The following is a 17120-nucleotide window of genomic DNA, read 5'->3' on the forward strand; positions in this document are numbered from 1 at the left end:
AGGAGATCAAACCAATCAACCCCAGATATTCATTGGAAGGACTGATGCTAAAGCTTCAGTACTATCAGCCACCAGATGTGAAGAGCTGACTGATTGAAAAAGATCCTGATGCTGGGAAAGATTGAAGGCAGGAGGAGAAGGGGGCGACAGAGAATGAGATGGTCGGATGGCATCACCAACTCAATGGACATGAGTTTGAGCAAAATCAGGGAGATAGTGAAGGACAGGAAAGCCTAGTGTGCTGCAGTCCATGGGGTTGCCAAGAGTTGGACACGACTTAGCAGCTGAACAACAGCAACAGCAACATACATACTTAAGTGTTAACCTCACCGTCCCCACACGTAATTAATTACATCAGATTTTTAAAATACAAATCATTCTTTGTCTTTTCTTACTTCTGAGGTTGAGTGTGGTTCACCACTTTTTCCCAAGGACACCCTTTCTTATGCTTTGATTCTTCTGCAGTTTCTTCCCCAATGAGTTGCAACCCATTAATTAGGCCTGAAGTCAGTCTGGTAGATAATAACCAAGCTTTTTCTTTTTTTTTTTTTAATGAGATGGCAGATAGAATGCTCTGCACACACTAAAGGAAATACTGTCTAATAAAACTTTGGTTTCTTTTTTAACATATTTATATAAAGTGTATTTCTTAGCATGGGTCACATTCAAAAGCATTTAAAAGCTGTCTTATCAGACTCTATATTTTGCTGAACAAGAGGTTTAATGCTTACACAGATTAAGAAATATAATCTTACAGGTCCATTTTATTTATTTATTTTTAATCAAGCTTTTTTTTTTGTCTATTGAATTTGTTATAATGTTGCTTCTGTTTTATGTTTTGGTTTTTTGGCCATGAGGCATGTGGAATCTTGGCTTTCCAACCAGGGATCGAACCTACACCCCCTACGTTGAAAGGTGAAGTCTTAACCACTGGACCACCAGGGAAGTCCCTATAGGTCCATTTTAAAGCGATGGTTTTGAGTCCACAGCTCCTCAGCAAAGCCCACGATACTGAATCTGTTGTGTAGCTTTTATTGTCTTAGTTTTCACACTCAAGAAATGGGTGCTTACTTTGTATTTCAGATGGATATGCAAAGAATATTTAATGATGTAATATGAAGAAAGCAGTTTTGAAATTTTCAGAGATGGGGAAATATTGTTTCACATATGACTGTAAATCTCTCTGTTTATTTGTAGAGCTTTTATAGGAATAGGCATTTTGAAGTCCTTTGTCAGATTCACCTCTTTGTACAATTGTCTCATTTCAGGAAGTTCAGAAAGATCCCATTTTGTTGACAGGAGTAAGTACCTTTGATTTTTTTTGCCAGCCAGTCCATTGTGTACAGGTTCCAGCCTATTCTTGGACTTGGGTGTTAGGGGAGAAACTGCTAACCTCCCCCAGAAGTCTTTGCAATTATGCCTGTGTCATTATTTATTGTCTCTCTCTTTTTGGTCTCACTTGTATTTAGACAAAGAGGCAGCTGAACGTCTTTCAAAAACAGTAGATGAAGCATGTCTGTTACTAGCCGAGTATAACGGGCGCCTGGCGGCGGAGCTGGAAGACCGACGCCAGCTGGCTCGGATGTTGGTGGAGTACACCCAGAACCAGAAAGACGTTTTGTCAGAAAAGGAGAAAAAACTGGAAGTGAGTACACGGCAAGGCAGACCCAAACTCCCCAAGTTTACCTTCCTAGAGCCCATATTAGGAGGGTTTTATTATGCCTTAATTAGCTCATTTTTTTCTTTAAAACGATGAGAACATCCATCAGATACTGTAATGATTTAAACGAAGTTGAAAATTGAAGTCATGTTTTTTATATGTCCAGGAAAGAACAAAGTGAAATGCAGAAAGCAAGCAATGAAATCTTAAATCACAGCATTTAGGGTCTCATTGCTTTAGTTTGAACTCATATTTCAAGAAAAACAATTGTAGATTGAGGTTTGAGAAGAATAGGCATTCAGCACAGCCAAGGAATGATTGCATTTGGGAAATGCTTAAAACTTTCTTTTGGATTATATTGAGATTTATTTCCAACTTATATCCTTACTAAGGCCAGTAAGTAGTGTGCCTCCAAGCTCTGTCTGCAGTCTGTTCTAGAATTCTACATGAACCTAATAATGTTTGTGGAGCCCAGTTCTCAAACTGTTGAGAAGGAGCTGATTTTTACCCTGAGTTGACATTGTCTGAATGCCCTTGGAGAGCGGCTCCAGAACTAGTTTCTCTCCATGCATTTGTCTGGCTTAATTAAATACCTGGTGGTTTATCTCAGTTCTTTGATAACTGAACCAGCAGTTTGGATATCTGGGAACTTTTGCTTGCATCCTGCAGCTAAGCTTCCTTTTAAGGAATATCTGCCCTTCTCTTTCTCAAAGATATATAGAGAAGAGTTGCAACCAGTGGCTTGGGAAGGGAAGACAGTTTTGAGTTGAAGAATTAGTCACTTCTTACAGGAAACAAGAGTAGATCAAGGAAGGAGGGGATTGTCCCCATCTGCCAACCCTGCACTCAAGAAACACTTTCTCTGGCCCAGAGGGATGGAAAGTGAGCTAACCCTGAGGCTGCCATGATTATGTTTGCCTTTCAGCACAGTCATGTGACTTGTGCAGGGAAATGAAAGATGGCGCTTCTTCCCATGTCGTTACTGCAATGATTACGAGAGCTGTGATGGGCAGTGTTAGTGGGAACTGCATATTCCTAGCCAGCTTGAAAGTGGAAGATGGGAAAGAGATATAAAAATAGTATGGCTTAGATTTAGAAATCAACACTGACCAGAAATCCTAAAGGGAGTTTCATAGGCAGTACCAGACGGTCATTTATCTGAAATGCTCATCTTTCACTGAGGAAGCATTTTCAGCCCTGTGCCCCGGGACTAATAAGAGAGTGTAATTAATGATTCTGGTTGTAAGTCACCATACCATCTGTTGAACTGCCCCTTGGCGACGCATTAAGGGCTTTCTCTGATCTGTCAGACATTGATTATCATGAGCAGCTGCTGTTGGGTGGAACGTGGCAAGCTACCATAGAGGACAGTCTTTGAGAAGGAGATTGGGTTGGTAGAGTGAATTAACTCTTTGTTCATCTCCTCTCCTCATGGTTGCACTTTCCTCCCTGTGTTTCTTCTGGGGGAATCTTCCTGGTTTCTGATGAACCAATGGTTTGCTAAATGCCCCAGGAGGTCATTAAGGCAGAAATGGATCAGAGATTTGGATCCGTTTTGTTGCTTTCCAGCCCCAATTTTTTTACTGACTTGGGCATTGGAATTCCATCGCTTTAAGAATCAGAACAGGTATGTCCCATCACCCGAAAGTATAGATTCTGAACTCCCAGTTCTTATCCCAAGCCATGTCTGTCAGCCACACGAGTGAAAACTGTTCATTGTAAAAATGGAGCTAAATTTGCTACATTTTAAAAAAGCAAACTGTTAGATATAAGACGTTGAGAGATGGTTTTCATTCTTTACCCATGTTTGCTAAAAATATGAACAGTCTGCTCCCTAGAATCTGAGATTTTTTTTTCTCATATCCCATAACAGAGTGATCTTAATTCCATTATATCTTTATGGTGATGATAAAACTTAATAAGTATGTGCCACTTGAAAGACACATTATTACTATGATTTCTTCTAAATCTTCCAAAAGTGACTTATTGATAGGGGCAGTACATAAAGTATATGTATTTTTTTAACTTTCTTTTTTTTTTTTAACATTACCAGTCCTTGTTTTAAAACTGCCATATCAGAAGAGTAATGAAATCTGCTTTTATTTTTTAATCTTTTCATTGCCATCAGTGTATGAACATGGAATTATTCTTCTTCCATAAACCTCTGGAAATGTAGTTACTTGCTTGAGAGTCTTTTTCTTCCCAGAGTTCTAATTTGATAACACATAACATTTTTTTCTACAGGTTTATATCTTCCTGATATAATGAGTGTACCTCTTTATTCTTTCACTTGAGAATTTTATCTTAGATTCTCAGTGTCTCCTGAACTTTGGGATGGAAAGATTCAGAGCCTAGGACGATTCAGACCCTGAGACGTAGAAGACAAGAGTTATGGCTCCCAGAGAGATCGTGTTTCTTCCCTCAAGGAAATAATATTTTTGCATAAACAGGATGGTTAAACATAAAACCAAACCAAGGGATTGTATGTAATATAGATCAAGGAGACAATTGGCAATTATGATTGTGGTTGCAGTTACGATTGTGGTTTAAGGTTAGGTCTAAACTTCCTGGCAGACTTTTCATAAGAGGAAGTAGCAACTGAAGAAGGGAAATACATTTGTAAATGGAGAACAACCAAACTGGTGCAGACAGATGAGTGAAGGAAGACAAAGACAGAAGGTATGGGAAGCGGGGTCCCAGAGCCCTCCCGTGGGAATTAGGCGTCTTTCAATAACAACAAAACTCTTTTAGCAGCTGCTCATTCAGCCAAGAAGTTAGCAGAACCCACGCCAGGCAGGAGATGAGTGGAGATGAGCAGGATATGTGCTCTCCTTCAGTGAGCTTCCACTCCAGTACAAGCAAGAATGAAGTTAAAGTAGAATGTGAGAAATGTTCTCAATAAGGGGAATACCTTAACTCACTATGTCTAAGCTAAAATCAACTGAGGAAAGTTGAAAATGTTATTTGTTTAATATACTGATTTGATCAGACATTTATTTAAAATAGAAGCGACTTATAAAATGCACAGTTTTTGAACAATGCTGTGCTTTCAGTGGGCTTCTCTGGTGGCTCAGTGGTAAAGAATCCACTTGCCAATGCAGGAGACATGGGTTCGATCCCTGGGTGGGGAAGATCCCCTGGAGAAGGAAATGGCCACCTACTCCAGTATTCTTGCCTGGGAAATCCCTTGGACAGAGGAGCCTGGCAGGCTACAGTTCATGGGATTGCAAAGAGTCAGATGCAGCCTAGCAACTCAACAATGCCTTCAGCAAAGCTTCCAGAGTTCACTAGAATAGGTGTTCTTTGGCAGCTCTTACAGTGTCAGGAACGTAATTTTTTTCAGTAAATATTTGTTCTGGGAGTGAAATTCATCACCTGATACAACCTTACTCAATGAAGAGGGTTTTTTAGGTTGCATTTAAAAACTAATTCTTGGTTGTAAAGACTATCTATATTAGTAAAGAAAGGCGAGTATTTGATGGAAGCTGGGTTTCCTCCTTTGTATTTCTTTCTTTTTTTTGCCTTTAAATAGAATCATGACTCATTTTTTCTTTACCTATTTTTTTTCTTTTCTTTTTTCCCCGTGCTATTGCTTTTGGATGTTATAATAGACATTGGCCTTAAACTCCAGGCAAGTTAGAAGGAAAGCTGCTTAATATTTGTCATGTTTTTGTCGTAAACATGAGAAAATGTAGACATGGGAAAGAGGGCATGCAGCAGGAAGCACAAATAGTAGCATGAAAGGGAGGATCAGGAATGTGGAGGAGCTAGAAGAAAGTGAGTTCAAAAAAGGCGAAGGAGCCAGAAAAGCCTCTAAAACTTCAGTTCTTAGAGCAAAGGGAGAGTTTGTTTCTGGGGGACAGAGGTGGCCATCAGCCCCAAGTGATTGCTAGAAGCTCACAAGCCGTAGAGTCGTGGGGGACAGAGTTCCAGTCTTGTCACTCTGGAGAAAGCCTGATGTGGTATGTTCCATCTGGGTGTATGCAAAGGGGAAAGAGAGCGAGGGAGGGAAATCTTATTTGTACATGCATTGAAGAAAAAAATCAAAATGGGGAAGGTGCTCATAATTTTACCACCTTGACACATCAGTCCTTTTTTTTTAACATCATGGTGTTTGACTGTTGACATTCTAGCGATGCTTTAGAACTGAAAGGAGACAGATCTCTGTGTGATGTCCCTGCCAGTGGTACACACACAGACTGTATGCCACACAGGGACGAGCTCTGGGGAACTGTGTTCCTATCTGCAGATGTTTTAAAAATACGAGGTGAAACATGAAAATAATAACCCTTTTAAACTTTATGCGTTTCAGTGACACATAGTACATTCATAGTATTGAGAAACCACCACCTGAATCTAATTCTAAACAATTCACTTTCTGTCATACCAAAAGAAAACCCTATATCCCATTAACCAGTCTCTCCCTGTGTGCCCCTCCTCCCAGCCCCTCATAACCACCAATCAGCTTTCTGTGCCCATGGTTATGCCAGCGCTGGATATTTCATATAATTGGGTCTGGCTTCTTTCACTTAGCATTTTTGGGATTTATCCAGATTGTAACATGTATTAGTACTTCATTTCTTCTTATGGCTGAATTGTCCATTTTATAGATATGCAAAAATGTCTACCCATCAATTTGCTGATGCACGGTTGGGTTGTTTCCACCTTTTGGCCGTTATGAATAGTGTTGCCATAAACAGTTGTATGGAGAAGGCAACGGCAACCCACTCCAGTACTCTTGCCTGGAAAATCCCATGGGTGGAGGAGCCTGGTAGGCTGCAGTCCATGGAGTCGCTAAGAGTTGGACATGACTGAACGACTTCCCTTTCACTTTTCACTTTCATGCATTGGAGCAGGAAATGGAAACCCACTCCAGTGTTCTTGCCTGGAGAATCCCAGGGACAGGGGAGCCTGGTGGGCTTCTGTCTATAGGGTCGCACAGAGTCGGACACGACTGACGCAACTTAGTAGTAGTAGTAGTAAACAGTTGTGTATGAGTTTTTGTGTGGACATATTTTTATTTCTCTTGGATATATGTATACCTGGGAATAGAATTACTGAGTCATAAGGTGAAGTCTATGTTTAACTTTTTGAGGAGACGCCAGAACTGGTTCCCATAGCAGCTGTGCCATTTTCCATTCCCACATCCTTGTCAACACTTGGCGTTGTCTGTCCTTTTTAAGTTCTAGCCATCCTGGCGGATATGAAGTGATATCGTGTGGTTTTGATTTGCATTTCCCTGGTGACTAACGAGGATGAGCATCTTAGCATGTGCTTGTTAGCCATTTGTGTATCTTTTTTAAGAGCGTGTTTGTTCAAGTCCTGTGCCCATTTTTAATCTGAGTTGTTTGTTCTTGAATTGTAAGAGTTCTTGGTATGTTCTGGATATTAGACTTCTACCAGTTAAATGTTTTGCAAATATTTTGTTCCATTCTGTAGGTTGTTTTTTCACTTTCTTCAGTATGCTGTTTGAAGCAGTGAGTTTTGATAAGATCTAATGTGTTTTTTCTTGTGTTGCTTATGTTTCGGTGTCACATTTAAGAATCCATTGCAAAATCCAGGTCATAGAAAGAGTTATTCCTGTGTGTTCTTCTAGGAATTTTATAGTTCTAGCTTTTACATTTAGGTTGTTGAGTTCATTTTTGTATATGATGTGAGGTGGGGCAGGGGGGTGTGCATGCACCTTCTTTATTTGCATACAGATACCTAGTTGCCCTAGCACTGTTTGTTGTTCCCCACTGAATACTCAGTACTTTTGTTAAAAATCGATTGGCCATAGATGTATGGGTTTATTTCTTGACTCTGTTCTGTTCCACTGATCTGTGTGTCTGTCCTAGGCCAGTATCACACACAACTACTTTGATCACTGTAGCTTCATAGTTTTTAAGATCAGAAAATGTGAGTCCTCAAACTTCGTCCTTCTTTTTTAGTGTCATTTGGCTGTTCAGACCCTCTTTCAGTTCTGTGGGAATTTGAGGACCAGCTTTTCCATTTCCAATAAAGTTTGTTGGAATTTTCGTAGGAGTTGTGTTGAATCTGGAGATTGCTTTGGACACTGTTGCCATCTTAACAGTCTTAAGCCTTCCAGTCCCTGAACGTGAAATGTCTTCCCATTTAGTTAGATAGTTCTTTAATTTCTGCTGCACAATTTTCAAAGGCATGCTGGAGCATCGTTTCCCAGTGCATTTGGTTTTACAGAGGCCTTGTTTAGGTACCCTCAGTGTCCGGAACCACAGTAGACAGTGTGTGTCGCTCCTTACAGTGGGCAGTGTTTACCCACCTCTGGAAGGCCTGCAAATGTACTCATGTGTGTTTAACAAAGCCACCAGGGCACAGGCAAGACTGCCAGCTTTATTCTGCAGAGGAGAGGCCTGGATGTCTAGGTAGGGTCTTTAACAGGATTATGGAGTTGGATAGGATCTCAGAAGATGTATAGTCCAGCTTCTGAATTGTATAGTCTTCTTTTCAGACCCGGAGTTAGCCCAGATCAGAAATATCATTTAAAGCAGACATCTTGTCACTTTATCAAGTTTGTGTTTTGGTTTATTTATTGTGGTTTTAAATTTTTATTTATTTATTTCATTAGGTCAGGTCACAGCAGAAAGACACTCTACACAGAAGAGTAGCTAGAGTTGATCATTTCAGCAGTCGCAAGAATCTTATTTTAGAGACATGATGTCTTCTATAGGGGCATTTAAATGGTTGCAGGAAAGCATTCTGGAATAGCCCCTGTGAAAACCTTTCTGAGTTTGAGAGAGCCCACTTTGCCACCAGGCTCCTAAGTACCCTCTTGCCATAACTCTGCATGCTCTTGCTCTGAGAGGAAGGGAGAAATTGATCATTGAACTTAGGCCTGTTGCTGTGTCTCCCAAACTTGGTAGGTCACCCTCCTCTGTAATGAATACTCAAGAGTACATGTGACTTTTCCTTTGAGACTCTGGTGGCTCAGATGGTAAAGAATCCGCTTGCAATACAGGAGACATGGGTTCCATCCCTGGGTCAGAAAGATCCCCTGGGGAAGGGAATGGCTACCCACTCCAGTATTCTTGCCTGAAGAATTTCATGAACAGAGGAGCCTGGCGGGCTATATAGTCAGGGTCACAAAGAGTCAGACACAACTGAGTGACTAACACTTTCACACTTTCACTTTCACTTATGACAGCACAGCACAGCTGGGAAGGGGAAAGTGGCCCAGAATCCAGCACTGACTTGTGACTTCTTGTATCTGTTCGTAATTTGGTTCCAGCAGACTTGAGAGATTCTTGGGCTATAGCTGAGGAGGCACTAACGGCATCTGTTATTTCTGGTGGCATCCCCCACCTCCCCGCAGGGTGCAGATGGTGAAAGGTGTTCATTCCAGTAATGGGATGGGCAGTAGGTAGGGCTAGAGAGCTCCATTTTTGGTCAGCTTTGGACAAATCCTCCCCTTTCTCCATGGTGAGGGAAGCCAGTATCTCATTGTCCATTACAATCAGGGCAGATGGGAGCAGGTAATCTAATCCCCCTATTAGATGAGAAGACAGAGCTCAGCGTTCCTTTGAGCAGCTCAGGGTCACAGAAGGAAGTCAGTGAGGAGAGAACCCCAGTCTGCAGAATCCTGACCCCAGTGATCATCTGCCATGTTCCCTGGGAACTGAGAGGCCCTGCCTGTGGGTCCTCTCTATCGCTCCCGTCCTTAGCGTGTCATTTTCCCCTCCCTAGACTAGCAGCGCTGTCAGCACCATGGGCGGAAGCAGGCCAGTCTGCTCACATTGGTCACTTGATCAGCGGTGGGCTGGTGGAATGGAGTTGTACTTGTGTCCTTCCCCACCCAGCAGGCCTTGGCTTGCTCACTGCTTTTTCACCCCTGCTTTGATGTGCGTCCCCTTTTTTTCTTTCTTCTGTTTTTTTTTTAAAGTTTCCCTCCAGTAGGTGGGGACTTTTTGAGTTGCGTGGTTCTGTAAGTGATTTGGAGTTTGGAGGCTGTGTTTAATCCTTGGATTCCTTCCATTCTTTTTAGGTACTGCTGACCCTTCTAGCTCAGGCCAGATTTGTAGCTGGAGCTCTTATCTATCAGTGTGTGCACTTAGGGGGGTGTGTGTGTCTTTCTATATTAATCTCTCATTACTCCAGGGGAGAAAAGTCCCCATATAATGTACTTCACTTACTTGGTGACCTAAGGGCATGGTTCCCTGACACTTGAGACTTAACTTTGAAAACAGTGACACAGATTCAAAGCTCTCCCAGCTGTAAATCCACAGCTTTAGCCACAGCATTGTTTTCCTGTTTATCAACTTTTGATGGTTCCTCCTCCTTCCTGGAACAGCTCCACTGAGTTTTAGCAAGTGTGTGTAGCACTAATTCTTCATATTTATTTATAAAGTGCATATATACATTGAATCAAAACAGTATTTGAGCCCTGCATCACTGCTTTGTCTGCCAAAATATTCATTCATTCTTTTTTTTTAAACTAACTTAACTTAACTTGGCTAGCTGCCTAACTGTACCAGGTCTTAGTTGCAGCATGTGGGATCTAGTTCCCTGAACAGGGATTGAAACCAGGCCCGCTGCATTGGGAGCTTGGAGTCTTAGCCACCCCACAACCAGAGAAGTCCCCAAACATTCATTCTTACTCAACTAATATTCAGTTCTTTTTCTTTTTTGAATTACAAAAGAAGCACTCACAGGAAACTTAGAAAAAATGAATATAAAGAAAAAAAAATCATAATCTCACTATTCAGAGATAACTACTTTTAATTTTGGTATATTTCTTTTATTTTTTCCTCCTGTTTTAAAATTAAAATGATCATATGTGCATTTAAAAACTTTACGTGATTATTTTCCCTTATTAGCAAAAAACTTTGTAAACATTTTAAATGGTTTCTTGAATATGGTTTGATATTCAGTTACTTTTATTGAAGTTTTTTTTTTAACTTTGGGCTCACTTTTAGTATCTGGATTTTTTAATTCCTAGAAACTTTAAAAAATGGATTCTGTATGTGTGCAGATATCTGCTTATCTTTAAGTATACTCCAGGTCATATGTATTTCAAGGTCTTTGCCTTCAGTAGGCATTTCTGACTTATGGGTTCTTGATCTTTTTCAGAGCATCTAAAGTAGACTAGAACTTCACTGAGCTTTATAGACAGACAGACAGGTAGAAGATACATAGGTATGTGTGTAATGTGTGTATATACCCCCAAGTTAAGGATTAATCTTGGTTTTATGAAGGCGTGAATGTTGAAATAGACAAATTAGACAAATGGGGCTCTCTTCTGGGTTTTAAATTAACTGTTTACATTTGAAACAGCTGTGTGAAGATGGCAACTAATTATAACATTGACTTGAGTGAGCATAGCTTTGAGAGCAGAGTTCAGATTACAGAAATTTGAGCTCTTGTGTCTTAAGTGTCTGTTTGATCCAAGGGGTGCATGTTATTTTGAACAAAGCTCTATTTTGGTTTTTATGAATGTTCCTACACTTGTTCAGGTGGGCCTTCTGCTCCCACTGTAAGTTGTGGTTTTTGAAGAAAGTGAAACTAGATTATGGCATGCTCTGCAATTTTGTAAGTTGTATCTCTGACTTTGTTTTCCCTTATAAAATGAAGGGCTTAAAGTAAGGTCAGAATGAGTCTTTTTCCATGTTTAGAGGAAAAATTTGCTTGCTTATAATAAGGAGTCAACATGAAACCTTTACAAAGTCCCTGAGCTCCCAAAGGTATGGCACGCGTCACGTGAAGAAGTGATGGTACCAGTCAACTTTCTCTATGACTCTGCAAGCCTCTTTATTTGTTCTCCTCCTTATTCAGATTCTTTCAACATCTTCAGGAAAAAGTATGGACATCTCTCCTACTCCAGTCATGAGGTTCTTTGAGAATTTTAAGCAGAGTAACTTTGCGAACTTCAACTCAGCAAAAATTTGCTGGTGGTTTTTAAGCATTCTTGGGGTTTTGATAATGATTAAAATAGACTCATCCCACTTTTTCCTTCATGGTGTCTGGTAGGCTCTGTTTGGTGCTTTTATTTTGCCCATGATTGTTTCTGCTCTGTGGGACGTAAGACTCACAAGGAGTTATTCCCAGAAATATACCATTTAACCCCAGTCAGGATTTAGTGATGAGGATCCGCAGTGCCCATTCCAGGCTCTTTGCGACTTTCTCTACTGAGGCCAGTCAGTGGTTTTGGCAGCCTCCTATCTTTGGCATGGTTTTTCATTTATAAAAGAACAATTTTACCTTCACCCGTAATAAAGAGGTAGCGCACAGGACCCCTGCTGCTGCTGCTAAGTCGCTTCAGTCGCGTCCAACTCTGCGACCCCATAGACGGCAGCCACCAGGCTCCACCATCCCTGGGGTTCTCCAGGCAAGAACATTGGAGTGGGTTGCCATTTCCTTCTCCAGTGCATGAAAGTGAAAAGTCAGAGTGAAGTCACTCAGTAGTGTCTGACTCTTCACGACCCCATGGACTGCAGCCCACCAGGCTCCTCTGTCCATGGTATTTTCCAGGCAAGAGTACTGGAGTGGGGTGCCATTGCCTTCTCTGAAGGACCTTTAGGACCAAGTTATTTTCCTTTCTGTGTAAAAAGTCTCCAGTAGGCTGGCTGAAGGGCTCCTTCTCAGCAGGTGTATCATGCCTTGCCTCTCTAATATGGTTTTTATATCACGTTCACACGTGTGTTCACACGAACACACCACGCGTCACTACTACTCTCCCTTTTTTACCACATCACTGCGTTGTGGCTCCCCATTTTGTCTCTGCTTACCCCACTGCAGCTTGGCAGGTACATCTCCATTACTGTCTTTAGAATCCCCCACCAGGAGCCTAGGGCTTCCCAGATGGCTTGGCGGTAAAATAATCAGTCTTCCAGTGCAGGAGCCTCAGGAGACTCAGGTTTGATCCCTGAGTCGGGTAGATCCCCTGGAGGAGGAAATGACAGCCTACTCAAGTATTCTCGTCTGGAAAAGCCCATGGACAAAGAAGCCTGGAGGGCTACAGTCCGTGCAGTCTCAAAGAGCTGGACATGACTGAGCACCTACCCACACCAGTAGTCTAATCTCAAAAGCCTAAAGATATTTCTCCGTCTCTGGCTCTCTTTTTCTTTTCTCTTTTTGGCCTTCTCTGTGGCATTTAATGGGGGCTTCCCTGGTGGCTCAGTTGGTGAAGAATCTGCCTACAATGCAGAAGACCCAGGTTCAATTCCTAGGTCAGAAAGATCTCCTGGAGAAAGAATGGAATGGCAGCCCACTCCAGTATTCTTGCCTGGAGAATTGCATGGACAGAGAAGCCTGGCAGACTATAGTCCATGTGGTCACAAAGAGTTGGACACGACTTAGTGACTTAACAGTCATCTACATGAAAACCAGGAATCCTAGCCACCAGACCAGCAAGGGCTAGAGGCTAGAAACTATAGCATTTAATACTGTTTATTACTTTTCGTGTGTTTTCCTTCTCTTGGTTTCTGGATCCCACCTTCTGCTGGTTCTAGGCTTTTTGTCCTTTAATATGCTTTTCTCTATTCTTGCCCAATAGATGGATATTCCTTTAGCTTTTTTCTCATTCTCATTCTCTGAAGTGGCTTCAGCTACCACCTCTGTGCTGATGGCTTCAATCTAGGTCTATATCTAGATCCTTCCTTGTACTTAAGACCCATGTATCTAATTTCCACAGACACCTCATACTTAATATGATCACATTCACCATCTTCTCCCTTACAACTGCCATTCATCAGAGCCAGACGCTGGGCCTCATCCAGTGTTTCTCTTCGTGTTTTTCCCACCTCCCACCTGAGTCACTTCACTCACCTGATGTCCCAGTCGCTTCTTCAGCTCCACTGCTGCAGCTCTGCAAGACAGCCTCCCGCCACCTCTCTTCCACATTGGAGTAGTCGCCAAGCCATTGTGATTTTTATCTCCTCAGTTTTTCCTGAATTTGTCCTCCTCCTCTTCATCTCTGTCTCCACTTACCGCTGTAGTCGCAGCTGACACCATCTCTCACCTGAGTGTGTGGATGCTCAGTCACTCAGTCATGTCCAACTCTTATTTATTTGACTGAGCTGGATCTTAGCTACAGCATATAGGATCTAGATCCCTGACCAGGAACTGAACCTAGGCCCCTGCATTGGGAACACCAAGTGGAGTCTTAGCCACTGGGCCACCAGGAAAGTCCCTGAATCTGGAATTTTTGACTCCAGGTTTTTTCTGTTTTACTATGGAGACCTCCCTCGCATGGGAGGGTGACATACCTTCAGTCTTATGGGAGAGTTAGGAAATGCATTTTACTTCCTTTTTTTTTTGCTAACGGGAGGAAGTGAAAACTTTTTATTGCTTGTAGAGAGAGCTGTATCAAATGCAGAGCAGTAACCTACAGGCCACCTTGCTCCAGGCAGACCTTTTAGCACTTTAAATTATAACAAACATTGCTTAAAGTTATTTTGTGTGAAAAATGCCCTTTTCCTTTCTGCCCTTTGCTTCTCACTGCCCTGCAGGAATACTTGACTCCACCAGCATCAGGCTCAACAGGAGAAACGGTTGAAAGGTCTGCTTGCACCTTTCATCTTTGCAGAGCATCAATAACTTGGTTTTTTTCTTAAAATGGTTATTAAGGAAATCAGTTTGTGGGGGCTTTATTTGCATAAAGCTTGTGGTTTTTGAAGGCTAACTTTTTAAAAAATGAATTAATTATAAATATACTTCCTGTACATTAGTGGTTTGCTTTTACCTGGTTTTGTACAAGGGACCCGTTGTATAAATGGTGTAAGCATTTTTGAGGGACCCAGGTGCATTTTTAAATTAGTCTCTTTTTAAAGCACTTTCACAGGCATCTGTTCAATTGTAAATTTTAGCTTTATGATTACATTACGATTTGAACATTTGCCCAGTCCCAAAATGGAGTTTGGGCTTCCCAGGTGGCACTTGTGGTAAAGAACCCATCTGCCAATATAGAAGACATAAGACATATGGGTTCAGTCCCTGGGTCGGGAAGGTCCCCTGGAGGAGGGCACGGCAACCCACTCCAGTATTCTTGCCTGGAGAATCCCATGGACGGAGGAGCCTGGCGGACTCCAGTCCCAAGGGTCACAAAGAGTCGGACACAACTGAAGTGACTTCACACACATGCACGCAAGACGGATTTTACTTTTATTAGTTTCATTTTTATTAATTATGTGTGTTGGGCTTCCCGGGTGGCTCAGATGGTAAAGAATCTGCCTGCAATGCAGGAAACCCAGGTTTGATCCCTGGGTTGGGAAGATTCCCTGGAAGTGGGAATGCAACCCACTCCAGTATTCTTGCCTGGAGAATCGGGTGGACAGAGGAGCCTGGCGGGCTATAGTTGCAAATGAGTCGGACATGATACACAGTAACTTTTCATTCTTCTTCCCTTGCTTTTTCAGATCCCTCTCAGAAGGGGGTTTTTATTGTGATAGTAGAAGCTCCCGTAAACCTTTCGTGTAGAGGGTCTTCTGGGGAGAAAGAAATACTTCAAAAACACTTTGTGGTATGATTTCCAGCTTAAGAAGCCGGTTCCCATTTGATTCTGCCAGTCAGTTCAGTCGCTCAGTTGTCTGACTCTTTGCAACCCCATGGACTGCAGCACGCCAGACTTCCCTGTCCATCACCGACTCCTGGAGCTTGCTCCAGCTCATGTCCATCGAGTCGGTGATGCCATCCAACCATCTCATCCTCTGTCATCCCCTTCTCCTCCTACCTTTAATCTTTCCCAGCATCAGGGTTTTTTCCAATGAGTCAGTTCTTGACATCAGGTGGCCAAAGTATTGGAGCTTCAGCTTCAGCGTCAGTCCTTCCAATGAATTTCATTCAGAACTGAATTCTTTTAGGATTGACTGGTTTGATCTCCTTGCTGTCCAAGGGACTCTAAAGAATCTTCTCCAACACCACAGTCCAAAAGCATCAATTCTTCAGCGCTCAGCTTTCTTTATGGTCCAACTCTCACATCGATACATAACTACTGGAAAAACCATAGCTTTGACTAGACAGACCGTTGTTGGTAAAGTAATGTATTGCTCTGCGAATACTTCGAATTGTAGTCATTTTGTCACTTTCCCTCCTGAGAAACACTGTGTGTGTACTTTTTGGAGAGGGGGGATTTCCCCCTCTGCTCCTCTTGTGACTGTACTACTAAAACAAAAAACAAACAGGACAGAAGGCAGATTAAGAGGAGAAAAAGAAATGTGTTCTTTTTTTTCATATACACAGAGGTCTTCTAAATATGAGACCTAAGAAGTAACCAAATCAGGCAGCTTTTATACGTTTTACACAGTAAATTTGTAAGGAATGGACAGCACAAAGAAACATAGGCTTTGGGTGCTTCATTAGAAGAGAATCTAAACAGAATTTGAGTGTGGGGTAGTAAATCAGAGAAGTAAGAGAGTTTGTTTATACGGGCTCCTCAGCTCTGAATTCCTGTCTCTGACAATAAGGGTGTCTGTCTTTCCACCTCCAGATGCAGAAAGCGAACCTTTCACTCTAGAGATTTATTTCCTGCTTTTCAGGGAGACAGAAGAGGATCAGAGTTTTTCTTGTTTTTTAATTTCTTATATCAGTGCTTTTCATGCAACTTCAGATAATTAATATGCCATGGTATACCATTTTGAGGTAGCCCGCTCGGAGCCCCAACAGTAGTAGTCCCTTTATGACTGGTTTTGGTAGCGGAGCTGAGAGCCACTGAAGACTAGAATCAGAGCCACAACTTTCTTTTCCATGTATCTTCCCCAGCATCTTAACTCAGCAGCTCCAGCCCTGCTGTGACACCTCAGAAGGGATCATTTTGAAATGTCACAGCTGCCACTAAGTCACATGGAGCAATGGAGCTGGCTAGGAGAGAGGTGCGAGTCAGTGATGGGTTTTTAATGTTCCCATGTAGATCCTTGAAAAATTAAAAGCAGCATTCTTATTTTCAGCCCAAAGATTTGGATACTGTATTTTCCCATAAAAAATGAAGGATGAGTTAATTAGTTGTAGTTTAAGTTGAAGCTATGATTTCAAAGTGTAGATTTCTAAGTCTATAGCCTCAGCAACTATAGAGTTAAGCCTCCTGGAAAGACAAGAGGGCTGAGGGGGCATGTTAAGTAACCTTGGGGCAAGGTTCAGCTTTCCCTTTCTGCCTGGCTACCTTGGCGTTCCTGTGATGAAGCCGTTCTTTGACTTTAATTCAGTGTGGCAGATCACGTTTCAAACTGGGCCCTTTATAAACTTCTTCATGCATAATAACCCTTTATAATTCTTAACTGGAAGTAGCTGAGCAGTGGTGATTTTTATATACCATATGTCCTATAGCACAACAGGGCCAGATAAAGGAAAACAGGCATCTTGTTACTGGAAATCTTATCAAATCAAGCCCCTGCCTTTGGTGTTATTTCTAACATAATTTTTGTTGTGTAAATACTTCTTAGCAAGGAAAAAACATAGGTTTGACAGTTTACATTTTGATCTGTATTTGTTACATGAGTTGCTAGAGGAAATGCTT

General features: G+C 41.8%; 1 protein-coding gene across 1 annotated transcript in view; it reads left to right on the forward strand.

Moving 5' to 3' along the window:
* Positions 1 to 17120, forward strand: part of RPRD1B (regulation of nuclear pre-mRNA domain containing 1B) — a 58320-nt gene that overhangs the window by 29255 nt on the left and 11945 nt on the right. The window contains exon 6 of the mRNA XM_052650474.1: positions 1470 to 1645. Coding sequence (XP_052506434.1) covers positions 1470 to 1645 — 176 coding nt within the window. The remainder of the gene's footprint in view (positions 1 to 1469; positions 1646 to 17120) is intronic.

Source organism: Budorcas taxicolor, chromosome 13 (genome assembly GCF_023091745.1).
Source record: "Budorcas taxicolor isolate Tak-1 chromosome 13, Takin1.1, whole genome shotgun sequence".
In the NCBI taxonomy this organism is placed as follows: Eukaryota; Metazoa; Chordata; class Mammalia; order Artiodactyla; family Bovidae; genus Budorcas; species Budorcas taxicolor.